This window comes from Sinohyriopsis cumingii, chromosome 17 (assembly GCF_028554795.1).
Source record: "Sinohyriopsis cumingii isolate HCF-2022 chromosome 17, ASM2855479v2, whole genome shotgun sequence".
Lineage (NCBI taxonomy): Eukaryota > Metazoa > Mollusca > Bivalvia > Unionida > Unionidae > Sinohyriopsis > Sinohyriopsis cumingii.
The window spans coordinates 54,191,887-54,219,666 of record NC_142977.1 but is presented as its reverse complement, the minus strand read 5'-3'; the positions used below and the strand labels follow the sequence as shown (position 1 = coordinate 54,219,666).

General features: G+C 37.5%; 1 protein-coding gene across 1 annotated transcript; it reads right to left on the bottom strand.

Moving 5' to 3' along the window:
- Positions 1-226: 226 nt before the first annotated feature.
- LOC149778772 (uncharacterized) lies at positions 227-27,519 on the bottom strand. Its single transcript, XM_089939525.1, is given in 32 exon segments — positions 227-774; positions 1,106-1,299; positions 2,202-2,538; positions 2,957-3,147; positions 3,406-3,514; positions 3,901-4,012; positions 4,531-4,748; positions 5,156-5,343; positions 5,659-5,812; positions 6,102-6,440; positions 6,704-14,749; positions 15,234-15,453; positions 15,759-15,996; positions 16,466-16,720; positions 17,029-17,286; positions 17,508-17,655; positions 17,931-18,192; positions 18,814-18,996; positions 19,318-19,652; positions 19,896-20,468; positions 20,661-20,810; positions 21,143-21,187; positions 21,189-21,323; positions 22,042-22,207; positions 22,491-22,746; positions 22,961-23,159; positions 24,515-24,667; positions 24,820-24,878; positions 24,881-25,061; positions 26,017-26,177; positions 26,495-26,548; positions 27,419-27,519. Coding segments are annotated over 32 exon segments (14,268 nt in total). The 5' UTR covers positions 27,471-27,519; the 3' UTR covers positions 227-477.
- Positions 27,520-27,780: the final 261 nt, after the last annotated feature.

The following is a 27,780-nucleotide window of genomic DNA, read 5'->3' as shown; positions in this document are numbered from 1 at the left end:
ATACGTGTTTGGTTTTCAGTTTGTATCTAGTCAAAAATTCAGTTCTAAAATCTTTTTCAAAACGTCCTGTTGCCGTTTGGATAGCTGTCTAAGAATATGCGTGTGCCAGTATCAACACTATTCAACACAGTGCACACCAAACAGAATATCGATAGTGAGGAGGTAGGATAGGAAAGAAACAGCAATCAAAACGAGTAAAGTGTGATAAATTAACGAAAATTCGAAGTAGTTTGATACATTCATAAATTTTTATTGATTATAATTTTGATGCACAAGAGATGATGACAAAATGCTCAGATTTGAAAATTGGACAAATAAATACTGGCGTCTATCTCACGAGAAATAAGAGGTACTAAAGATCATTTCAATCAAAAATCGGAACGTCAATCAAGTTTTTTAGTTTTGAATTATTTCTGACGCAAAAGTAAAGTCAGGAAAGGATGGTTAGTTTTGACATTCCACGGTTTGCTTTAGCGATCAACGGCATGATCCGGATCCGACCTCCCACGTGCTGCTGAACCGTCTTTCGTCATCAATGACCTTGCCGAATGAGGTAACGAAGTCGTTGCTGGGTTCGTTGTCATACGACCCAAGAAGACCAGCTATTTTACCGTAGTACCAGCCGCTCATGGTGAACGTGTGCCTATTAAGTAAGATGTTGTAAACTATAAGGAAATTGTTCTTGGCGTCCAGCGTGATCGTGTTTCCATCGGTGCTGATAAGGACGTTGTTGTAACTGTAGGGCAGATCCTTTGGTTCAGCATCAACAAGGATCTGGAAAAGTAATCATTTCAAATAATTCATTCATTACTAGAAACCAATAATTGTAGAATAATTTAATTGAATTAATTATTATTTAAAATGCAACTGGATGTGAAACAAATATTGGCATACTCTTTAATAATATGGGACCTTTATATGCCATGATGTCTATAACATATCAATCACGATGTTTGCTTCGCGATCGTTATATTTAACTTCTATATCATGAAAATCTAGTCCATATATTCTTATTCATTGCTGAATGAAGTCCTCTCCTACTGAAATCAAGGTAATACATTTTACCAGATAATGTTTTACTTTCAGGGAGATTTATATTTCTCACCTTTCCCCCTTTCAGCATCTCTATTGTTTTGCCTTGGAAGATGATGATGATCTCTTTCTCATTATCGTTTTTGAGAATGATGGAGAAGTTTCCATTCTTGAAGTCTCTGGCAAGGATGTAGGTACAGGAACTGCTCAAGGTATAAATCTTGCCATCAAAGGTGGTGATTACAGATCCTTCAAGTGTGGCTTCATCTGGGAAAACATAAGAGAAAGGATGAATTCAAATTTATGATGGTATTATAGCTAACTGATAGTTAATTACAAAATTTTGGCATGTATGGTCAGTCAATTATGCCATTACAGCTTTAGTTATTCATTTGAAAGTAATATTTGATGAAGAAACGTTTCGTATTAATAAAAAAATTTCAATTAACATTATTAAGTGCGGTGTCGTTGCTTTCTGTGAATTATATTCAAATTGCTCCTACCGAGTCTTGGATCTGTTCTAAATTCTTGAATTGTACCAAATTAAAAAATTTTAAGACAGAAAAAGTATTGTTCTTTCAAACCTGCGCCAATATAGCCTGGATAACATTGGAAGTCTGAGCATAAAGTTTGATGCAAATGTACAAAACAATTACCTTAATATTCAATTATAACATTTGAGCTGGAAAATTATACATGTTTTGTAGCTTGTATTACGGTGAGGATTATCCAGATCTGTCACAGCATTTGCTTTTTGAAAATAAATATCCGCAAAACAAATTCATTATAGCATTGTGCCCCGAGATTTAGAGCAAATATGTCAGGAAACAAGCTAGTTTCACCGACACATGACTCTTTAGAAATTAAATTATATACATGTGATATTAACTATTGTTCCAATGTATTATATTCATTTTATTGCTATCTCAAAACATAAATATGTAATAGGTGGACTATCGTTGCTCTCTCATTGATGATCATAGTCAAATTTTGGGTATAAAGATGATGCGATTTAAAGAACTCAAAGAACAACAAATATATTTGCCCGTAAAGAACGTTCTGATGTCACATCATTCGTAGGTCGTAGAAAAAGTACTGTTTCTTATCACTAGGTAAATGTAATTGTAACGTATACATAGGTACGTGATTGAATAATTGTCGTGAATTACCTCTAAATGGTGGGAGCCAGTTTTTGTAGTCGCTGCCTGGGATGTAGGAGGATGTGTCAAAATAACTTGGCAGGTAACCGTTGATCCTGTTAGAATACTTTCGCATATTGAACACAGGAAGTGCGTCAAGTGATTCCAGAGGGATGGGAAGGTAAATATCAGCTTGAATTTCACCATTGACAGGGTCGTATACGGTGATACCACTGTTGCTCACGTTGACGAAGTGCTGCATGAAGGTCAGTTCCTCTTCCACAGCTCGACGTATGGTGAGATATATTTTCTTTAGGACGAGCTTCACGTGCTCTTCGATCTCCCAGTACTTGTATGCGTTCTTGCCCTGAATTGGGAGATTTGGCAATTATTATTGTATAAGAATGTGATTCATTGTGGTTTTTGGTAGGAAAGTTACAACGAAAATAAGAAATGTTTTATCGAATTCGAATGGGGCAGACCACATCCTTTTCTTAAGAATGCCGTGCAAAAGGCCATCATAACTTGTTATTGCTCTACCAATATGTTTAAGAACGTTCTATGTCAGGTTAACATAAATTATTATTGCCCTACTGCCATGCTGAAGATATCAATATAATTGCAAGTATCCTTTTCTCCTGCACAAGGTCAACATAAGGTCAACATAAGGTGTTATTATCCTACTCGCTTATTGAAGAGCTATCTCTATGAGAGCAATATTAACCTAATCAAATATTGAAGAGTGTTCTGAAAGATGTCAACTTAATGTGTATTGCCCGACTCACATGCTGAAGGGTTGTTTGCAAAAGGTCGACATTATCTCTTCCCAGCAGATTGGTGAGGTGACTGTTTACAAGCTCGTGAGTGTTGTAGATAACAGAGCTGTACTGGTGAGCCATGTCAGTGAATTGTTGCTTCATGGGGAAACTCTGCAACTTCTGAAGGTATGAGCCGATTTGTGGATCTTTGGCAAGGCCTGCAAAAAGTATTTAAACATTATCTTTTTTATAATAAAATGAAGAAATCACACTCACAGATCTTATAGATAATACATAATGAACTATACATGTACATTTATACTGTAAACCGTATATTTATAGCATTCGGTATAAACTGCCAGTACAATTGAACAAACTGATTTTTGAGGATGGGAGAATGAAGCTATTGACACTATTTGTCTGTGCTTGGTGGTTTTTAAAACAATTTATATCAGTCATATACATGAATATCTTACCTGTAAGCTTCGTTCTGTAAAGTTGAAGTTGCTGAATATTTTGACTCAGGTGTGGAGATACTTTATCAAGAAGTTGAAAGTAGAGTGAAGGCATTTCTTCCATGATCACCTGAAAAATTATTATATCCATCACAATATTTTCCGACGTGAACTGGAATTTATTGAAAACTGACTGATATATACTTTTAATTAACTTTTATAATAAAGACAACAAAATCTATATTTTGGGGGTTCTTGCGACAAAGAAGCAATTAGACTTAAACATAAATAAATATTAACAAAATGGTGTGCTTCAGATACACATATATCGTATTTAAGATAGGAGCTTCAGTAATGAAAGACAAATAACACTAGAAAAGAGCAAAATAAATTAAATATGAAGAGCAAAAAAAAAAAACCATTACGAATATTTGAAGACAAGAGGGGGAACAAATTAAAAATGACCATTTTAGAATTTTTATTTATGATTTTGCTTCGGACACAGAAAGAACGTACATTGAGTTTTTCTTCCATGGCATGCAACATTCGTTCAGTATTATAAACCATCCATTCCTTACTGGAAACTAGATAATCCACGGAAAGTTGGTTTAGCTCCTGATATTTGATTCTGTTGCAAAAGAAAAGAAATTACAGGCGTGGAAAACGAATTCTTTTGCCGAACAAATAGACAAGAAATCACATTTGTGAAGCACGCTGTTAAAAACTCAAAAGTCCCAAGTTATTATTTGATCTTCTCATATGCAAGATTGTTTCAGGATTCAACAAATGCTATGATACATCCCGTAACTATAGTTACCTAGATAGTCCTATAATTATTTCCAGGATAGAAATTATTCTAGACTAGTAGTATTTATGAGGGATTAGGTGGGGTGTAGTGGGATGGTTCCTCTGTTAGAACATAGCTGCTTAAACTCTATGAATACGTTAAAAAGTGTCCAATCGTTACTACATGGTATGAAATATGGATTGTTATAACAATCTGAATAGGACTCTAACGATATTAAATTAATATTAATTGATAAGGATATTAAATTAATATTAATTTATAAGGATATTAAATTAATATTAATTGAGATGGTCGCATATATTTATCATAAAAAGCGAGTGTTGTTTGGAACTACGTACATAATGCTGTCAATAATATCCTTAAGGTGGTAGTCATTGTTGTCGTACATGGTTCTCAGAGCCTTGAGATCCTCTCTGAAAGCCACAGTATCCTCCTCAAATGCTTGACCGATCCTTCTGGATTTTAGGTAAATCTCATCATCAACATTTTTCCTCAGCTCCTTTAGACTGTTTTGGAAGTCAACGATGTACTTCTTTGACTTCACATTAATGAAACTCTAGTAATAAAAGAAACATTCTTGTGAGTTTTACTTGCAAATTACAAACATACATAAAACGAAATTGAGAAATCAATATTTGAGAGAGACGAGAGTATGACATGTTCGGAACATGTCTGGAGCAATTAAATAAACTTATAATAGCGCCTTTATATGATAGGATCCTTGAAGAAATAGGATACTAAAAACAATTGATTCCTTTAAGTTACACGAATTTAGAAGTTTGTCCTATAAAGATCAATAATTTATGACGAAAATTCGGGCAGGTGTGATTTCGTATGAAAATCTGTGAACCAGAGTTATCATTTGTATTTTTATAAAGCTAAATAATTTTTTCACAAATAATTCGAAACAATGATTCTATAAATGGTTTCGATGCTATGGGTACGGTTGTGTTGTTAATATACTTGAAGGTCTCGGAGGATGCTCGGTCTCCAGTGTATCCGGCTGTGGAGTAGGGTAGAAGTGTTTAATCGAAGAGACACCATGCCGTCTGTCATGCGTCCGCCGCCGCTGGTCAGGTGATAAATCTCAGCTGCCGCAGCCGAACTGTTTATATACCTGGCACTGACTTGGAGGGCATCTCGAGGATTGTCTTGAAAAGAAATAAATATCGAAATGTGAAGCTACGTCATGTTGTTTACGCTATCAAGAAAATACAATCTACGTACTGTTTATTACCAATTTTATTTAAACAAGTGCATAAAGAGTCCAGTCTGTTTATTATTGTTGAATTATCGAGGTAAGTCTGGTATACATGAATTTTTCTTTACTGTTGTTAAATAGAAAGGAAAAAATATCTTGGATCATCAAAATGTACGTAATAGAGCTTAAATGAATGGTAAAAATTTGAAATCTAAATTTAAGTTTCTCAAGATCCTAAAACTACAATTTCGTTGTATATTCTTACCGATATCATAGTTCATATGAAAATTGATGGCCCGTCTTACTGGATCAAGAGACAACTCTGTGGTCATATCGAATGCATTTTTCAGAGTAACTGTGTAAGGAGCCTCTGTGCGAACATTTCCTGAGATTTGGATGTTTTTCAGTGGGGTATCAGCCTGAAATATTGTAAATAGTTCATTCAGTCAATGATGATAACCTCATCCTCAATGTCCAATAATTATCTTTTAAAACGTGATTACAGAACTGAAGGGTTATTGGGAAGACATCTTTGCTTTATCCTACTCAGACGTTATGTGTTGAAATGGAAAATATTGCCTTCTTAATGATTGGAAGAATTTCTTTTAGCTACATACGATTGAAGGTAGATGACTGACATAATATTAAACCAGTCCTTATAACAACTACTCTTAAAGCTTGATTTCGAAGCTGAAATATCAGTCATACCTTGAAAGTCATTTGCTTGCGGACGCTGTCGAGTTCTCCATTAATGCCAATGGATTTAGTTTCACCGCGAGCTGTGAGGTAGGAGAGGTCGAAACCAGCTGACATCTTGTCACTGGAGCTTCCAATATGACTCTTCAGACTGATATCGACACTGGTGTAGGGATGACTTATTCCCAAAGAAAAGCTGTAGTTCTTGCTGGAATATCCGGAAGACATATCAACCAAACGAGTGAAAACAGAGAGGGTCTTTCTAGAATCCGTGGAGAAGGAGAGTTGTGTTTTCCCGTCGAAAATGACGGCTCCCCTGTTCAAAATCATCTCCGATCCAAGTTTAAAGTCCTGTAAATGAAACGAAGACACACCATTGTATGAATACCGACTATTGGTTGGCTATGTATCTTTCATTTAATGTATGTTTGAAACAAATTTGTCGGATAACAAATTCGATTGCATCACACTGCAAATAAGTCACACATTTGCCATTACACAGTGAAAATGGAAAGTTAGAACGTAATGAAATATTAGAAACTGAATAGATTTTAATTTTCAAATTAATCTTCTTCACTAATTAAACCGACGTATTCATTTCGAGATATGCTCACCTTTCCAATGGTCGGCATCATCAGGGTCACGTCGGCTTTTAGGAAGTCATCCTGTGGTGTAATGTCAGCTGTAAAAGCAATTTTCTTGTTTGCATCAGAATCAGCATCCCAGAGGAAGGAACCTTCAGTGTGACTGGTGTAACTATTGGTCCTTTTGGTTCCCATCAGTGCCAACGTTCTGGAAGGAAGTCTGACCTTCAAGCGGGAGGTCTCCTTGTCCAGCAGCAGTTCGTAGCCCATCATTTGAGATACCGGAGATCCCCAGTTCAAACTCGCTTGGCTTGAAAAACCGTTTCGGGTATTTATGTGTTTAAAACTGAGGCCAGTGCTTATTGTCGAGGTTACAGGAGTATTCAGATAGATCGTTGTTTCAAAATTACGCCACTCCCCACTGTGGCTGACTCTGGCTTCCATGGTTTCAAATCCTTGGAATGGTGTAATTAACTGTAATTTGCTAGTCATAGGTGTCACAGTCAGATCAACGCTTCCAGATAGTGATATGGCACTATTTCTGCTCAAAGAGACTTTGGCTTCACCAGAATACATTACAGTTCTAGATTCTAGTTTACCTTTCATGCCCAACTCCTCATATCCTGGGAACGAGGTTTTTACATCAAGCCCAAAATTCATTGGGACCTTGGAGGCCTGAATCAGCGCTGTTATGCTTTGGCGTGCGCACTCAATCTGAGCATTACATCTGAAGCCGTTTTTATTTCCGTTGTGCTCGTATGATACTTTGTTGAACTCGTAACCAGAAAAAGGTGTTCTTACCTCGAGAGACGTCCGAAGTTGCTGCCAATTATATCCGTAATAGCTGAAGTCCCCTCCGATCGTTTTACTCACTTCATACTTGATGGAACCATGAGTTGAGATTTTTCCAAGATTCCATGAATGCTCGAAGGACATTCCAATGTCCCTAAAGTTTTCAAGAGGAGTTTGAATCGATATTGAACCTTGAATTGTGGAATCACTTTTTAGTGTGGCCTCGACTTTTGCTTCCTTACCGATAAAATTTGCCGAGGCAGTGGTTTTAAAGTTACTGAACGGTCCTTCGTGATGCAAAGCCAGTCGAGAGGATTTGCTCGTCCCTTCGAGGATAATTGTGGCCGTAGATGTAAAATCGATGGTCTGGAGACTGTTTTTGAATAGCAGCTCTGTTGAAAGTCCATTCATGCTACCCATGTAGGCTTCAAGAGTAGAGACAAAGTTGTTAAAATCGCCATCTTGATTATAGCTGAGCGTGAGGTCCTCGGTGTATGGGGTTGAAAAGACTGCTTTTGTCTGCAGTTTGTTTCCGATAATGTTGTGATTGTATGACCCTGAAATTGTCTTTTGTGAAGCATAGGTGACCTTTGCTTCTGCTACGAGGTTGAAGAGATCTCCGACCCTTCTGAAACTGAATCCTATGTTTTCAAAGTCAGCAATGGGCGTTTTGATGGAAATTGCACCTACAGATGACTGGTCAAAGGCAAGAGTGGCATCGATTTCGAATTTCTGCCGAGACTGAATCATTTCCGCATGGGTCTGAATGTTCGGAAAGCTACCCTGGTGTCTGAATGATATGCTGGTCTGTTCCCAGTTGACGATTGGGCTTTTGATTATGATGTTTCCCTCAAGAATCTTTCTCCAACTAACCCTTCCATTTATTTCATAGGCTTTTCCGGGAGAGTATTGTAGTTTAGCTTTGGATTCAATGTTTTTATAACCCATCGTATGGCTGAATGACCCTTCTATATTGTCAAGACATGGAATTGAGCTTTGCAATTTGACGTTCCCAGTAATACCGTTATCAGTGGTGAAAGATATGTGAGTAGCACCTGTTTCTCCTAAAGCCTTTACGTCAACATGGACCTTAAAATTGGATGGCTGACCATCGAGTCTAAAAGACCCCGATGTATCGCTCATGAATGGAGCTTTGATTTCTATGGATCCTTCCGTTGGCGAGGCTCTGAACATTACGTTTGCATACATTCTCTTCTCTCCATAGTTGAAATCGAAGTCTGATTTGAAGTCTGACAAGTGTCCATTGTGGTTAAAATTTCCAGTGAGTAGCGAGGTGACAGGCGTAAGGAAGCTTAGTTGTCCGCTCAATTTATTATCATTTTCGAACATGGCTCTAGTGGAAAGCAGTTTTTCGTTTTCCTTTCTAAATTCAAGCGATGTCTGGAACCGCCTCAGATTTCCATCAAAATTAAAGTTGCCCCCTAGTTGTCGAATGCCTTGTAAAGGCGTTGTCATCTCGATGTTTGCGATGATGACGTTGTCTGCTTGGTAGTTAGCATCAAGATGAAACATTCTCTCTCCACCGTAGAGCACAGTAGCATGAGCTTCAAGGCTTGCTGAACTGGTTGCAGCATCAAATCTGATGCTGGTGTCCTGGAAAAATGGAGTCTTCACTACAATGCTCCCTTCCAATTTTGGTTGTACTTTGAAAATTAAATCACCTTCGCTTCTCTTGTTTCCAATGAAACATTCTGCGTGGCATTTAAAGTTTGTCAGATACCCGTCATGGCGAATAGCGATGCTTGTTCTCTCATAACCTTGCATTGGAGTTGCTACAACTACTTCAAGGTCGAAATTTGGCCGAGTAGCGAACACAGTCATTGCACTAAACCTTCTGTTTCCAATGGACAGTGATGCCTCCGATCTCATATTAGAAATGTCACCATTGTATTCAAGGGTAGCAATGACATTGTCGAAACCTGGTGACTGAACCGACAGACTTCCGCTTATTTTTCCAATCAAGTTCAGACTCACGTCGCCGGATGTTTTCTTTGACCCCAAGGTAACCTCAGCATGGCTTTTGAAGTTTGATACAGATCCACTGTGTTCGAAAGAGGCCTTCATTGGACTAAACCATGGTGACTGGAGAGACAAGCGTCCTTCTACAATTTTGCTCCAGCTGAATTGAATATCACTCTCAACTTTGTTATCTCCAAAAGATGATTCAGCATGGCTTCTGAATGCATTGAGAGGTCCAGAGTGCGTGAAAGTGACACTAATTGTTTCAAAACGTGTGGAGGTAATGCTTAGACTGCCCTCGATATTTTCGTCGGTATCAAATGTTACATCAACTTCTGTCTTTTCCATGCCAAAGTCTGCGTCCGCGTGACATTTAAAAGAGGAAAGTCCTCCTGCATGTTCAAAGGATGCTTGGAAGGGTTTGAACATTGTTGATCGAAGCGATAGACTTCCAGCCAACTTATCCTTTCTGTTGAATGAAACATCAGCCTCTATTTTTCTGTCACCAACAGATATTTCTCCGTGAGAAGATAAATCAGATAGGTCTCCGTTTTTCTCGATGGCTACATTTATGTCTTGCACAAAAGGAACTCTCAGAGTGAACATGAAGTCAATCTTTGTACTGGTATCAAAACTGCTCCGTAACAAAACAGGAGTATTGGTACCGTAGGTCAATCCAGCATTGGTCATGAAGTTGGTTATTTCACCTGCGTGGTCTATGTTGGCTTCAATATCACTGAAGTATGGGGATCTTACGCTCATCCATCCACGAAGTCTCGGCTCTGTCGTGAAGGTGATGTCCATTTCATGTTTATTATTTCCGACGCTAATTTCTGCGTGGCTGTTGAAATTGGAAATTTTACCACGGTAGTTAGTAGCAGCATTAATTCTTTCATAACCTGTGAAAGGTGTTGTGATGGTAATGTCCACCTCAATGTTTGGATTGGTTGTGCAGGAGACTTTACCGGTCAGTCGATTATTTCCGTAGGACATCTGTAGACCAGATTGAAAGTTAGATAGTTGACCTTCATGCTCTAAAGAAACTTCCACTGGATTAAAGAAAACCGACTGCACAGAAAGCTTGCCAGTAAGTCTCTGAGCTACAGCCATCGAAGCACCAATATTTAACTGTTGGACTGCTCCATACAATAATTCAGCTCTTGAATCGAATTTCTTGTTGTTGCCAATGAATTTAAATGATGATGCTATGTCCTCGGTGAATGGATTCTTTAGCGAAACACTCCCTTCTATATTCGGAGAGATTGTTACAGCGATATCTCCTACAGTTTCCTTATTCATTACAAGGAATTCAAAATGGCTTCTCATCTCTGTTGAACTCTTTGCATGCTTGAAGGACACACGAGAAGTTCTGAAGTCTCGAATTGGCAAATCAATAGATAGATCACCAGTTATTTCTTGCCCTGTGCTCAATGCTGCATTCATGTCCACCTTCTTAACACCAACAAGAGTAATGTCTAAATGACTTCTGAAGTTAGTCAGGTCACCTGCGTGGTTCATAATAAGATCAATGTCATTAATGAAGGGGCACCTCACAGTGATAATTCCCGTTATTCCTTTATTCATATTAAATGTGATATCAGCTTCATGTTTGTCATTATTTATCATTGCTTCCACATGGCTGATCATGTCGCTGGGATATCCACTATGCTTCAAGCGGAACTGAAGTCTCGGTACAGATGAGAAAGTCGAAATTATGGAAACAGAGGTATCCAAATAAGCAGGTCTTATATTAAAGGATGATCGTCCTTCAATGCTGTCTCTATTTACAATAATAGTAGCTTCGCTATTAAAGTTGTCCACTCCACCGACATGTTTGAAGGAAACTCCGATGTTTTCATAGCCAGAAATGGGACTCGAAAATGAGAAAGAACCACTTAAATCTCTGGTCGCGTCAAAGTTAGCGCTGATTTCTATTCTTTCATCAGGTCGTCCAAGCTCGCCTCGGCATCTAAAGTTTTTCAGAGATCCCGAATGATCAAATGTTGCGGTAAGTTCTTCCAGCCCCTCAAATGGAGTTGTAAGGGAAGCACTTGCATGGATATTGTCTTCAACGTCTAGCCTAGCATCTGCTTGTATTTTCTTTTTGTCGTAGTTTACTAGTGCAGCGACGTGGATGTTCTTCTGTGTCCTTTCCAATGTAAAGGACGTAAGGATTGGCTTAAACCATGGACTTTTGATTGTCACAGTACCAGTTGTGGCTGGCTCATTTGCAATAGAGAGGTCGATTGAAACACTCTCTGCATTAAAGACGTATTTTGCTGAGGACTGGAAATTGGTGGGTGTTCCATCATAGCTAAACGTCAGTTGATGATTCTCAAAGCGCCTGAATGGTGTTCTCAGCATCAATGTTCCAGTCACACCAGAAGCAGCGTTCAGTTTGGCTTGGACAAAGATGCTCTGCCGTCCATACTCAGCTTGCATCCTGGTATTAAAATTAGTCATGGGTCCTTGGTGTGAGAAAGAAGCCTTGACGGGGGCAAAATATGCACTTGTAATGACAAGGCTAGTCATGACATTTCCTCTGGAGGATAATGTAAAATCTAATGTGGATTTATCTTCACTGATGAGAATTTCAGCATGTGATTTGAGATCAGACCTGTTCCCGCTGTTTGTGAATAATATTTGAGACACCCTGTAGTCCTGTAGCGGAGTTAATAAAGTCAGTTCAATATTTGTGGAAGGATTCATGTTAATCTTTGCCTCAGCGCTATATTTCTTGTCTCGTCCATATGACACCTCTGCACGACTTAGAAAATCTCCTAGGGAGCCTGTATGCACGAGAGAAATTGATGATTGTTCAAAGCCATCTATTGGTGTTTGAAGAAGGATTTCTGCTTTAAAGTCTGAGAGTGTATCAAAATTTATAGCCAGGTTGTATTTTCTATTTTGTTCGCCCTCATGTGTGAAATTGAAATTGGAGTAATCAAATCCTACAAATGGCGTCGTCAATGTGAATGTTCCTTGAAATTTCCGCAGATCACTCAGGTTGTAGACAGACTCCAGTTTCAAAACTTTCCTTGGCATGTATTCTATCTCCAACACCGATGTTCTCATTTCTCCTGGTTTTTCAGTATTAGCTGTTATCTGAAGGTATGGAAGTTGACGGAAAGGTGTGTCGAGTCTAAGTTTGCATGACAGTCCATTCAGAGTATTCAATCTACCCGAAAGTGAAACCCTGTTAAGAACAGGGAGTATCTCAACGCTAGCATCTGCAGAAAATGATGAAATGTATCCTTGCCCTCTGACATCAATTTGAACACTTTGAAGAGATGAATAGGGTGTTTTGATGACCATGTTAAATCTCTTGATAGAGTCAAATCGGTACCGTGTTTCTGCTGTGAATTTATTGTTCGAGCTAAACGATAAAGCTACAGCGAACACGTTTTCCTGGTTTTCCGATTTCATGCTGGTCTGCAGTGAAACCTTTTCGTACCCGCTAATAGGTGTTTTCAGTTCAAGCGACGTATAGCCATTGTTACTGATGGAAACATCGAGGGATATGATGCTATTTGAAGCTATTACTAGGACACCATGTAGGTTGACAGGATAACTTTTGTATTGTGTGTCAATATTCAGTTGGGAGGCACCTAACCTTGGATTGGAAAACTGGAAGGCAGACGTAATTTGTCCGTTTCCACACTGGTGGTTCACATCAATATAGAGGACACGTGACCTTTGATTCATTACAACAAGATTAGAGGTGATACTTCCCGAGTTATGCTCATGTGTTATCTTCAATGAAAGATCCGTGATAGGATCAAAAGGAGTCTGTATCTCTAGCGTTGCAGAGGCCGTTCCTCTTGGGAAGGACATCGCTTGTTTTCCATTGAAATTGATGTATATTTTCCTTTTACCCCAGGTACTAGTAAGAGACAATGATGTTGATGACGGTGTGTTAGAATGAGCCCACGTGGTCTCTAGATTTAAAGATGGCAAAATAAGATTTATTTTGCCATTGTTCTGGATGGACCATCCTTGCCACTCATGGATCATTGAACTATCCAAACCATAGGAATCTTTGTTCCAATTCAACCTCAAGGAATCATCATATGCCCGGCCATCGTCTTTGTGTGTAGCTGAGAGAGATATTATCTTGAAGTATTTTGATGATGTTTTGACATCCACTTGTCCCTTCAAGTCTCGACTGGAAGTGTCCCCATTACTGATGAGAGATAGATCGGCTTGGACAAATTCTTTATCCCAGGAGACCTGGGCACTAGTCTGCGAGGAATTGCTGAAGGAATGTACCAGACTAGCCTTGATCTGTTGGAATCCATCAAATGGTGTCTTGGCAAAGATATTTACATCAATGTTTTTAGCGGACACTGGAACTTTTAGTGACATGGTTGTTGAGATCTTGTTTGACGGGTTCCAGGCAAAGTCTATATCAGAAGTGATCTGGGATGGGTCGCTTTTATGGCCCACTTTCAGTGATACATCACGATATCCTTTGAAGGGGCTGGAGAATCCAATAGCTCCGACAAGCTGATATTTCTTTGCTGCAGTACGCTGAGTTAAACTTCCTTGGAGAGATACCACTTTCTTTGGCTCCCACTGGAAGTCTATGCTTGAGATGTATTTGTTGTCAGCAAGATGTCGCACATTGAGTATGAGCTCTCTGGATGGATATCTCGTTGTCAGTGAGCCTTCAAACCCTTTGATCGATGTGAAACGGCCTTTCCCAATCAATGTAATTGAACGACTATCGTCTCTGTCAACGTCCCATTTCAAATCGAAGCTGCCATTGTAGGAATCTCCCATGCGTAATCCGTCAAGAGTTGCAGTAACGTGTCGAGTTGGGTACTGCATGTCCATTACTATGCTATACTGTGGACTTGTTTGTCCTGTAACCTTTACAATATATTTCAATTGATCTTTTGTCATCTCCAGTTGTACTCGTTGGTCTCCTTGATTCAGATTATATTCACCGCTAACTTTCACTGGTTGCATTCCATTGATTTGGACGTCTGACGATATTTGCATGGATTTGTCATCAGGTTGTCGCACAGTCGTAATAATGCTGTTTTTGGACGTCTTACCCAGATCGATATTCATGTCGTTGGTATAGGTTGATTTATCTGGCTGCGTTAGGGTGTTTGTAAGCTTCAGATCTGTTCCAGGAATTGACAATGCAAATTCACCTGTTACGCTCATCAAGTCTTTTGTCTTGTCGCTGAGGCGCAGGCTACTTTCGATAGTTGATTTTCCCCTTCGAAGGTACACACTCGAGTCCAAATCACGCCTGTCGTGTTTGTGGCTGCCTTTCAGGAGGTAATTAAGTCCCTGTAACAGATTATTTAATGAGTAAATATCTAGATAACACTGACTTCAATTACATGCATAAAGAGACTGAGCGATTGATGTAACATATTTGAAAAGTTACGCATTGATGAATGTTACGGTTTCCATGCAAATTGTATTTATTTTTGTCGTATCAAAAGTTTTTGATATAACTAAACTAACCCTAACTGAAAACATTATTCATGCGAAGATGTCAAAGGTGGTTTGGTAATATGAGTACGTCACTTGCGAAATCTGTATTACAATACCTTACGAATTCCTTGATAGCTTTTGTTGCTCCTATTCCTTGATTGCATGTATCTTTGCGAAGAACCACAAATTGACCACTGAGCAAGTTATTGTATTTTAACCACTCATGAATTAGATAGCATTTACTTCATACTAACAATGTCGGAATATGAATACTTAAAAATAGTAAGGAAGGTAAGAGGTAGCTTAAAGTGATTGTTTTCCTAAATGAACAGACCTGCCCAACGTGTTTGAAATTTAAACTGACATCTGCTGATGCGCTTGCCCAGCCTTTGATATCGTGGTTCAGTTGAGCAGACATCTCAATACTTCGGTTTGGATCCTTGAAGTCTGGACCGTAATTTATATCTGCATCGAATTCACTATGCTTATAGTTGTGGTTCATTTCAACTAAAGCCTTGAAGTTCAGTTCTGGATTTTTCTTGACATTCAGGTTTCTAAGAAACAAAAAAAAAAAAGAAGGAAATAATGAATAAGACATAAAACAAAAATGTTCAGCCAGTGTACATTGGCGTATGTGAGATTGAAATGCTGAGGCAATATGAAAACTATCCTGAATCTGGTGGACTTTATATGAATGGACTGTTTATCAATTATTATTTTCGATACATTATTGCAAATACTCTGAGAGTTAAAGTTTTATCACAAATTATTCATTTGCTTTTTAGTAAAAAATATATCGAATGGAGAGAGTGCATAAAGATAATTTATTAGGGTTTCCTTCTTGAATGTTCATACTTACGCTGTAGTTCGTGCCTTAGTCAGCGTCTTTGTACTCATGTTGATGATTTTGGACACAAATTTGATGTTATTACGTGTGTATTGTTTGATGACATATGTTAGGTCAATATCAGTGGAAAGACTTCCCTCTGGCTTCTTATCAAATTTGCTTTTGAGGATCATTTCCAGGGGGCTTGACTTGACATCAATATTGGCAGTTATTGACGATCCCTTCTTATTAGTATCTGTTGAAAACCTTCCTGAAACGAATAAGCAATATTCTATGAAATCGACATTTTTCGGGTTAATTAGATGGTAAATGTTTGATATTTTGCTTAGAGTTAGCTATGAATCATGACAATGGTTTCCATATAAAATCTTAAAACTATGAGGCATTTCACAGGGGTCAACCGCTCCGTGACATTTTTAGAAACATAACTGCATATTTTTCACATACATTCAGTACTTGTGCATTAAGTGCCTGATACCGTGACGCAGGTCGCATTATTCAATAAACATATGGCTGGAGGTACCTTAAGCACAATAGATCTTACATGGTTTAACTGTATGACAAAGTCATATCGGCGACCTTGCAACACGGTATACAATTTGTGGATTTTATTTCACACGGTCTGTAATAGCACAATGGAAGTTTTCAATCATATAAATTCTAAGCAAAAGACAATCGTTTCAGTCAGCATGAGCTGAATGCCTTTCAGCAATGCATACCTTTTAGTGCGACTTGTTTCTCAAATGCTTTGTCTAGAACCAAGTTGACGTTGTATCCCTTCCCCTTTAGGTATGAAACGGAGCCTCCCAATGCAACAAGCTCTCCTTTTGGTGTCCGGATAGAGAGAATGGGACTGTAAATCAGATCCTTTTTGTTTCTTTCTGTCTGCATACGGGTTTCCAAGGAATATTCTTCTTTACCGACGCTGATGCTACCTTTTATGCCCGCCATGCCAGAATTACTCTCAAGGTTGGCTAAAGAATAATAACCGGTGTCTCTGATTATGATTTAAGGGGCTACAAAATGTACGGCGTCTGTGGATTTCATGTGTCTCTTATACTCAAAATATAGACTAGAATTAAATTTAATACATTTATATTGCTTTGTAAATAGATTGAAATGGTGACTAAGATGGAAAAAGTAAACATTACAGGTAAATACTGAAGTCACAATGGTTTCTCTTGGTATGTGGTATGCAGTAATTTATGTAAGTCATGAATATGTACTCTACGTATAAAAGAACTTTGCTAATTATATTTGCCAATAATAACAATTTAATTACCCTTTATGTTGGATGGTCGGATGGTGATTCCGGAAAATGCAAGATCAAGGTCCAACAGAGTCCATGGGTTATATTTTACGACGCCATTCATGCTGACGGTGTCTCTGTTTGGCACACGGATTTCAAGGGATGGGGTGTAAGTCACTTGGTTTCCATTGCGATCGATCTGGACGCGGCTGTTTATCAGGTACCGCATGTTGTTATCCCAAACCAATTTTCCATTAAGAGATTTTGTGTTTTCATCATTGGTGATCGCTCCTAATTAAATTATGAAAAGAGAATTAGGTCACCTAAGGATATTAAATTATCCATAATCCGAAATAAAAACGTATATTATCGCGTATGAATGATTAAATTTTTCTGCAAAACACTTCACCTCTGAGTTGCATAATACAAGGACCTGTGACTGGAAATAAACATGAAGGAAGACACGAGGCAAACAACTGAATCGAAGTGTTTTCAAAGAAAGATTGATCTACCTTTGAAATCAGCGCCTTTCCATGGAGTTATAAAGCTCATGTCGAGGGTCATGTCGTTCTTGTTCAAGCTGAAATCAGCAGTCAGAGCTCTATTAACTTTGGATCTTGGGGTGTCGAAACTTAGATGTATTAGATTGACATTTCCTGTCTGAAATAATAAAAGCAGTGATGAGAAAGTTATAATATTACTAACAGGAGACTTTACAGATTGGATCTGAAATTCGTAGACGACGTAACCTTCCATTTTGACTATAATTTCACTATAGTTGCGAATAATAATAATAATAATAATAATAATACATTTTGACTAGAATTATGGCATGATCTAAACTGATTTAATTGGAATTGGACAACTATATTTCCGTGTTGCTGAAATCCTGGTTTAGAAGAGTCAAACAATTACGTTCACTTCACCGTACTTACATGTATTGATTTGGCCTGAAATCTGTACCCAGTATGTGCATCTCTCTTGTACAGGGTCAGTCCCATGCTAACGGGTCCAGTGAGAGGGAAGTAGGGAGCATTTGCCTCCAGGGAAGCATTAGGGAACTCAAGCTCTCCGCATAGTTCTAGACCAACGACCTTTGACAGATCGGCTCCGGAGCAAAGACTTCTGGCTTGCCTATTATTGGTTATCATCTGCTGCTCCTTCTCTACATCACGGTGAACAGAGAAAAATGCAGTCCTGGTGAAGTAAAAAGGAAACGATTGACTTTAGCTCGAAAGATTGTAAATACATTGTAATTTACATTCAATTAGATGGTTTCATAAACAGCTATCATCATTATGAATGTCTCAATTTGGACATTCAACAAGTTATTTGCAATAATAAGTTTAAGCTTTTGGCGGAGAGTGTCACTCATAAAACCCGGAAGCATACTAGCAGTGATTTCACCAGACGAAGTTTGGCGATGATATATAGGTAAATATGTGTAGAATGTAACGAAATTTTCATGAGAATTTTTTTAGCATCAGATAATTATTCAAAATTCAGTTTCCATCAGGCAGCTTTAGAAACTACAATTAAAAGTTAAATTCTAGATTACAAAATTAGTTGTCTAAGCATGCATGCATATCGTCCCAAAATGCACGTACGGTGAAACTGATACTAAATCTAGCAAAGGAGGTAAAAGTAGTTTAAATCAACATGCAATGACTGACTAATTGGCGAGAAGAACTAATGAATGAAATGGCACGCATCCGTAGATTAACTTTTTGCAAAAGAGAGATCTCATTTCTCAGTCGTGATATAATATGACAATGTCAATATTGCAAAATAACATACGTACTGAAAGTGAAATCTTACTTGACACTGATGATGTTCATTTTCTCTTGAGGCATATCCAACTCAGCAACGAAAACACGTCCATTAGACAACTGAACCTTTCCTTGAAGTGCACTGCTTGTGTGCAGAGTAGACACCATCTTCAGACCACTTTTGGTAACAAAGGCATCAACACTCATCGTGCTCGAAAGTTCGATGGCTCCACTATGCAAATTGAATTTGAGATGAAATTCATTAGCAAATTCATAATTGCCTCAGTGCTATTTGCAACGTTAATGATTATAGCATGTCGTTCATAAATGTACATTTCATTTGAAAATCATCATAAGTGAATTGATTAGTGTTTTCGTAAATTTCTTCGAATTATACGGGTCACGGGTATTGAGAGAATACATTTTCACTTTGTGTTTGAGGATGAAGACTAAATGAAATTCATTACATTTTTAATTATCAATGAAATAATCCGAACAAGATAGGGGTTATTATTCAAAGATCGGATTTATATGCTTGCTCTACTTAATTTACCTTGGCTGTATAAGGCCGCTTATTTCCAAGTCGGAGGACAATTTTCGGATTTCGAACTTTCCGTTGGCCTTAAGTTCGATTGTTGCTGTGCCATTCACGGTGAAGTTTAGAGGGAATCCTGCACTGGTGGGAATGATAACACTGCTGTCAAGGAACATGAAGCTTTGGCTCAGGGTATAGTCGCCACCTTTGGAAAACTTCTTGATCATGTCAAAAAGGTCGAAATCTTGACCGGTACCAGTTGTTTGTTGCCCATTGAAGTTCATGTAGCGTAATTCATTTCCAAAGACCCGCATGTATATAGATCCCTTCAATTCGTCCAATGTGCTCTTCAGCTGTTTGGATATTGAAGCAAATTTAAGTGATATATAGAGCCGATGGTTTATGAACATATGTGGTATTAATATAAGAGGAAAAAAAAGGTAAATAATATTCAATGCCTATTTACTAACACTCTTGTCAGACAATACATTTCGTAGATCTAATCAGTAAGGCTTCTGTTCAATCAATCACTTACTGATTTATTTGGTGTCTGAAATAGATAAAAGATGCAAAATTTGATACGATGTTAAACTTACCCTTCTGTCAATTTTGCTGATCTTGTCGGGTCGGATCGATTTGATAGCAGTAGTCTCAGCCGCTTGCTGGTTTTCACCGAAATAACCATTTGGTCCAAAATAGGACTCGATGAAGTATTCCAGACCTTCCAGTCTTCCTCCAAGCTGCAGGAGGTTTAAAGTATTTCCGAAGAGATCGACCGTCAGATTGACCATCCCAGATCTTGGGATGAAAGACTTGCTTGACCAGATGAGGTCGCCCTCGACCTTAGCACCAGCGTTCATCCTCTCAATGAAGAAAGACTTCTCATAGTTTCTGGAGAACTTCCTTTTGTCTAAATCAAACTCCTTCTGAAGAGCTTCATCTTCCAGGATAGAGCGGATATCCTGTTTGTGGCGGTCAGAGGTCTCCATCAGATTGGTCAAGTGGGACCATATGTAAGAACCAACCTGGTTGACTTCCTCAGTCTGAAGTGTCTTCTTGATTATGTCCAGTCTGTCTGTTGATGGGCATTCCATCAGCGATTGATATGCAGCTATGCGCAGTTCTGAGTCTTCCTCTTTGTTTTGGTACAACGCTTCTATAGCTGTCCACTGAAAGAAGTATATAACTTTCTTTAGGAAAAATAATTTTCATAGATGAGCGAGAAACATCCAGATTGTCCCAATTTTCCTCTTATAGACAAAAATAACGAGATGTTAAGAAAAAGATTTCTCCAGTTTAATTATATTACTTGTACTGTTTCTATGAAAATAATCTATATATAGATGGAGTTGGTAACATACATCTGCATTGCAGGAGATGCGACGGAAGGACTCAATTGCAGATAGACGGATCTCCATAGGATTGGTTGTCGGCGTGAAGCATTTAATTAGGGTCGGAATCGCTCTATGTGCATGCCCAGCATTTCCAATGGCTCGCAGACTCAGTAGAATCTGGAATGAAATTTGAATTGTTCATAAGAACCTCTAACTTGCAAAAGAATAGCAAAAATAGATAGTATTATTTTCGGAATGAGAATCAAAATTTGAACAGAATCTCTTTATTAGACCCTTTCGAATTTGCATTTACCAGAATAGTTTTGAAAAAGAAGGTTCACGTCATCGGATCTCATATCAAGATACAATATATACGGGAACATGTAGATGACATGCGAATGTGTTATCCAGCAGATGGAGGAAACCAGAACAATTTTTTTTGGGATAAAAACGTAGAACTATATTTTGAAACATTTCCAAAAAATTGCTTTGATGATTGTATTTCTTACGGTTTTCATCGTAGCTTCGTTGACCCTACAGCTAGGTCCGATTTTTGCTTTCGAGGGTTGAAATAATCTCGTTTACCGCTGGATCATTGTCGCAGTCATCGTTGAAGCGACAGAGGCTATTAACTAGGGAACTCACTGCAAGCATGGCTTTACCACTGTCATCTTCCATTGTCAGAAGAGGCTAAAGATAGTTGGAAAGCAAACATATATATATATATATATATATATATATATATATATATATATATATATATATATATATATATATATATATATATATATATAACACTTGTCAGTACATTCAGAATAAAAATCACATTTTCTCTCAGATAAAATTCAAACAAAAGGGATACCACTGTTAATCTTCAGATTTATCTGTAACAAGAATCGTTATAGGTAAATCTGAAAGTCAAAATTGGTTGTAAATCTAATTTCATGTATTGATGAATCGCAAATACCGCTATCGCATCAAATTCCTATACAAATGGCCCTTTTTGAACAGCGTTAAATCACTTGATAATAATCAGCCAGAAATTGAATCTGTGTTGAAGCTGAACTAACTCTGGTAATTTGAGTTTGCCGCAGTTCATTGAATGTCATGAAACATAAATGTTATCATCAAGGTATGAAGTCATTCATTAGAGATCATATGCTTTCAACATAAATTTAGGAACATGGTTACTTATCGTCTGGATAAACGCCATCCGTTTTAATCTAGAATGCATTGTTATAAAAACAAACATGGACTGTGGTTACAATTCTTGTCTGAAAGTGAATACCAGAAGCAACTATTTATGAACATTAATATAATAATTTGGGTGATAATTTAGGTGTTATGCATATTAATATAATATTTTGGTTGATAATTTAGGTGTTATGTTGTTCGGTGTCTAACCTACCTTAATTTCGGTCAGCATTTCCTTTGTTGGCTTCTGGATGAATGCCAGGGTAGTCATCCACATCTCTGCCTCAATTCCCGTTACTTCTTTGTTCAAAATGAGTCTAGTAAGCATTTGAAGAGACGAACTTGTTCCAACCATAGGAATTGCATCAAGGAAATATTTACTGTGATGAATAAAAGATTAAAATATTAAAAGAACGGCATATTGCCATTGGCTTGTGATGTCAGATAATGCTGTGTAATCGTTCAGATGATAATGTTGAACCAAAAATTTACTGAGAGAAAATGTCTCTTTTATGCAAGACAGGAAGTCGAATAAGAATTGTTTGAATCAATGTCATGGAGAGGGAATATAACACGCAGGAATCAACTTCATGGGACATTATATCAGTGCTAAGTTTATTTTTTCACCTTGAAATGAAAACAGGGACTAAATTGGTAACTCACCTTAGTCGTTCTTTGTTGTCTGGACATATGGAACCTCTTTGAATTTCCTGATATACCTGGCTGATTGATGTTGCGTCCAATTTTCTCATAGAGTAGACAAGATCAGCGAAGAGGCGAGGTGTCTCAGGTTGAACTCCGGATTTGGTATTTAGGCAGATATCGATCAATCTCCCTTCCACTTCCTTCCTGAATTTATCAGACCCACCGATATCATTAACGTGTTCAAAGAGCAAGGTCGCTCGGTCTTGTATTGGTCCTGCAGACAAGTAAAATTTGTGATTCAATGCTTAATGTGTAATGACATAATTGCTCGTTTAGAGTTTTGCTTATGTTTATCACAAATAATAAAATGCAATATTCGGACGGAAAATATATGCATTAGAATCCTTCCAATGCATAGCAAATTTAACGCCTTGACGTCTGTAATAACATGTATATCCATTGTTTCTATTGTGTCAATTAGCACTTACTTTGTGTTGACACCCCGGATCTTTCCTCTACGTATGTCAGTTTCTGCGTGCTGTTTGTAACAGCTCCACTGGATTCCCTGGAGAAGGGGAGGAATTTGTAGGACTCCCTGCAAATGACACTTTTAATTGTTTGTGTCCGGGTGTTGATTTCCTGCTCACATTCGTGGGTTCCATGCAAAACTGGTAGTGACTGAATGTCCTGCAATTCAGCAGACAAGCCATCCATTAGAGGTACAGATTTAATACTTGTAATCGTTCTATCTCTGTAGATGTGGAAAACTGCTTGAACACGTGTACAGATTATTGTTCTAGATATTAATGTATGCCTTTCGAAAAGTATAATTTCAAATCCAATTAGAATAAGTAAAGAATGTATTCGACGAGGAAAGGTCACATACGCAACTAATTTGTTTCCCATTCTGACCTCGACCAGGATTATCAACCCTGTTATATAGGCCCCTGAATGGTAAGGACTGTCGTTAGGAAAATATAAATTAGTATGTGTATTTTGTTTCGCACCTAATAATTATGTATATAGTTAGTGGTTGTGCATCTTGATAATTTTTAAACTAAAACTAGCTACAGAGCTTTTTTGAAAATAACAATACACCCAGATGTATGTACACAGTTTGTGTGTGGGTGTATGTATGTATATATAGTTTTAATGTTGAGATCTCAATAGCTTCTATGCTTTGTCTTCATGAATTGGGGATTTAGTGATTTAGCGGTTCATGGCAGTGGATCGTATATATTCCTTTTGTCATCCCGAGTCATTAGATACGTATTATTTGTATATGGATCTCGATCGTTTCAAAATTACAGGCACGGGTCTCTGTCTCGAGAGATAGAGATTAACATGGTTGAATGTCAGTGGCAAGATCAAAGTTGCCATTCTAGGTCCAGTATGTGTATATATTGTTTTAGTTGGGGAAATGAACAGTTTTAATTTCTAACAAACTAAGTCCCCGATGGTAGGTATATACCTCAGGGCATTGTCCATGGATTCTAGTCTGATACGTGTTGACACTTGGTTCATTTAGCACAATTCCCAGACATTTGAGGCATACAACTCAGGAAGTATTTGACATTTAGACAAAATCACTGATACCCACCTATGTTCCTCTGCTGGGGCGGGATTAAAATATCAAACAATAATGGTACAATCGACCCAGAAACACATGTTTCATATGTCTATCTTGTCTAGCTTAACATTGTTTAGGATTTAGGAGGAGTAAAAGACATTACACAACTACGTCTGTATGTAAACCAACACTTGGGAAGCATATGGAGGGACTGACAGGCATTACCGCAATACGAATGTGTTTTGGGTAACCTACCCGGATGTTGCAGGAATCAAATATCTATGGGTGATTTGGTATGAAAGTTATTTGAAATGCAATATTATGTAAAAGGAGTCACCGTAGGCAATGAAGAAAAACGTACTAATGGCTACTCAATTCCTAGAAATGTTAAATACATATTTAAATTAATATTTGTTATGTAGCCCTATGAAGTTGTATTTGACAAAAACGAAATAGGATATGCCTGGTTTACCGAGGAAGTCGTGTAGGGGACTCCCTGGATGGATGTCTGTGCTCCTTGACGGTTACGGCATCCGAGCAGACTTTTGCTTTTCTTGACAATTGTGCGATACCGGTCTCCCTCTCCAACTGTGTATTCTGTGTCACAGACTCCGGATACGTCAGTCTGGAAAAATATACGTTATATATTATACTAGTGTGAATGTTGATGTTTGCTATCTGGTTGATGCATAGCAAAGATATTAGCAACACAAACGAATATTTTCCTGTAATGATGACTTGAAGAACAAGCTTGATGAGAGACGAGTTAAACGGTACCTCTTTGACTTTCTGGTCCCTCTGAAGGTCCTCCATGCTGTTTTGGAAGGTGGATAGGAACCTCTCTTGACGTTGAGTACCCAAGGTGCGTCCCCACCAGTGGGGCATAGTTCTTCAACACGTCCATCCTGGAAGGAGAAGCGAAGAGGATTCTGTTCCATGGCTCTTGAAAACTCGCTGCCCATGGTCCTCATCTCCAAGGGAGAGTTTGGATTGGTTTCAGATAGCACTACATTACTGAGCTGAAAATAAAAGACCCACACATAGTTATCGGAAATCCACGTTAATTAGTTTGTACAGATTGTACGGGTGATTCTTTCATACATAGCTGGGAGACTGTATTCTTATTAGGCCTCTATAAGCGATTGTTGCGATACAGATTTTCTATTGATCCTGTTACAAGTGACTTTGCATTCGTAATTATTTGATTTTATGATAATATATGTTTCTGTGTTTTATGGCCTCAGGGCATGTTTGTATTCAATGTACTTTGGGTGGGTAGGGGAAGGTGGTGACATGTTCGTTCATTTTAAGATCCTATTGCTAGAAGATTTTCAGGTAAATCGAGATAAGAACGATATCATTTACAAAAGAATTTCATGGCATTTTAATAATTTTTCATGTTTTTGTTGAGAGCCCAATAAAGAACATGGTATATTATATCAATTGAAACAGACAATATTAAACGAGCAGAAGAAATAAACTGAAAATTATTAGCTTAATCATTAACTGATTCACGTTGATAAATTAACCATTTGTCTATTGTTCTATCATTACATTTTCTCTAGACAGTTTTACAAAGGAGGTTTAGAAATTTGTATTTTGTTAAGGTTTAACGATTATTGTGTGTCATGGAAGAATAATGTATGTACAGTATGAAATGTTCCATTATTTCATTTAGTGGATCCTCGTAAGAAAGTCACATGATAAGAAACAAGATTAGTATAGGGATACTATTATACTACATTAAAATTGTGAGAACGCATGATTACTGCTCCACTTGTGAGAATACCATTCAAAATTTAAATATTAAAGCCAAAGTTTTCTGTAGAAGTGCAGCAACTGAAGCTCTGTATCTGCTTACTGTGAACTCGTTTTTGTTTAAGCTTGGTTGATAATAGATTTTCTTTTCAGATTACCGTATATAACATATAACGAATATGCAAAGATGGTTGTTAACGTTTGAACCATTCTTACCCTCATGACAAATTCACATTGGCTGAGGACTTCAATGATTACTTTAGCAGACATGCGCAGTCCGGAGTGGTGATCAAATGATCCCATCACTGCAGTTTTTGTGTCCACATCATACTGGTATATGTAAGTCGTTCCGGATCTGTAGCTGAATTTGCTTGAGCCTATAAAAGTGAATTTGAACTACCTTATGTGAGATAGCATTCAGGTTGTATAATGCCGTGATTCTAAATAAAAACAAAAATCTAGATTGTAAAATTTACGTGTGATATATATACACTGTTTCACAGCATTCAAATTATAGTCTGTGATATTTGACTAGGCAATTTATTAGTAGCACAATGATGACCGTATTGTAGTAACATGTCTGCTTTCGAAGGTAATTCATTTTATGACTGATCTATTCTGTTTAAGGAAACGTTATGATAGCATAAAGGGTAACATAGCAACCAAAAGCTATAAATGATTCTTTGGACCTTACCAGTACACGTCATTGCACATGTGTCTTGTTTTGATACTGTCTCTGTAATAGGACCTGAAAATAAATAAACTTTAAATTATTATATATTTATATATTTATATTATATAGTTAACGCGGCAATTATGATTTTTATTGAAATGTCAAACTTATCATTCTGACTAGGGTACTTTTCGGAGAGTAAACGCTACATCAAAACCGAGAATTAGAAAAGTTTAAGTTTAAGAATAGTAAATTTGTAGCAATAAAGATAAATTATATTACGTTATTACAGCCATGAAGTTTACATTGGTACAGGTTATCCCATATCCTTCATGCGAAATCAACAATGCAATGCCTAAATTAAACAAACACGTTTTTATGTATATTTCTATATAAATTAGTTTTTGAATAAAAACAACAACAAAAAATCCGATTGTTACCAAATTAAGGGTGTACTCACTAGATGTATTAGACAGTGTTTGGTCTTAATTAATTTTAATTCTAACATAATTGTGCACCGGTTTTTTAGTAGACGATGAAAAAGGAGCTCTTATGTGTGTGAAGAGGAGTAGATTTGTAACAGTCTCTCGAGAAATATTCAGAAAAGAATTAATGGCAAGATGAAAATAAATGTGCTGTAAAGCCGAAAAGAATAAAACTCCAAAGTTATCTTTTGATATTCTAATATGAAAGGAAAACACCAAATCGAAGAAGAAACTCACAAACTAGATAGAGGTGGCTAAATAATAGTTATAGCATGCGATATTAATTAAAGAAGTGGAATTCCAGTGCTTGCAACCTTTGAAAGGTTGTTTGAATTCTAACATTTTGTGTTTAAAATATAAACAGGGATCATATAACGAAGAAAAGAAAGAAACTAGCTAAATGAAAAACAACATAAATTAGCGTGGAAATAGCGTATATTATTTATCGTATATTACTTACCAGCCCAAGATCCCGACACAAGGGCGAGGAAGAAAACTGGCGTGAGCTCCATTTCGGAGCAGCGGTGCCTCTTGTTGCGTTCGGGTTTGACAGGAGCTACTACAAAACTTAGATTTATAGTCGGCCAGAGGTGGAGGTGCACACAATCGGTATATCAAAGTCCAGTACCTGCCCTATTTATTTTACTGATTCAGCATCATAGTGTATAATCTGTATAATTAGAAAGAACCTTGTAACTTAGATATTAGATCATACATTATTATATGTGGTGATCGACGCACTTAAACATATGAAAATCAAAGTTTAACCGCCATATTGAACTATCAAAATATATCCGTTTACAGAGAAGGAATAAGCAAAAA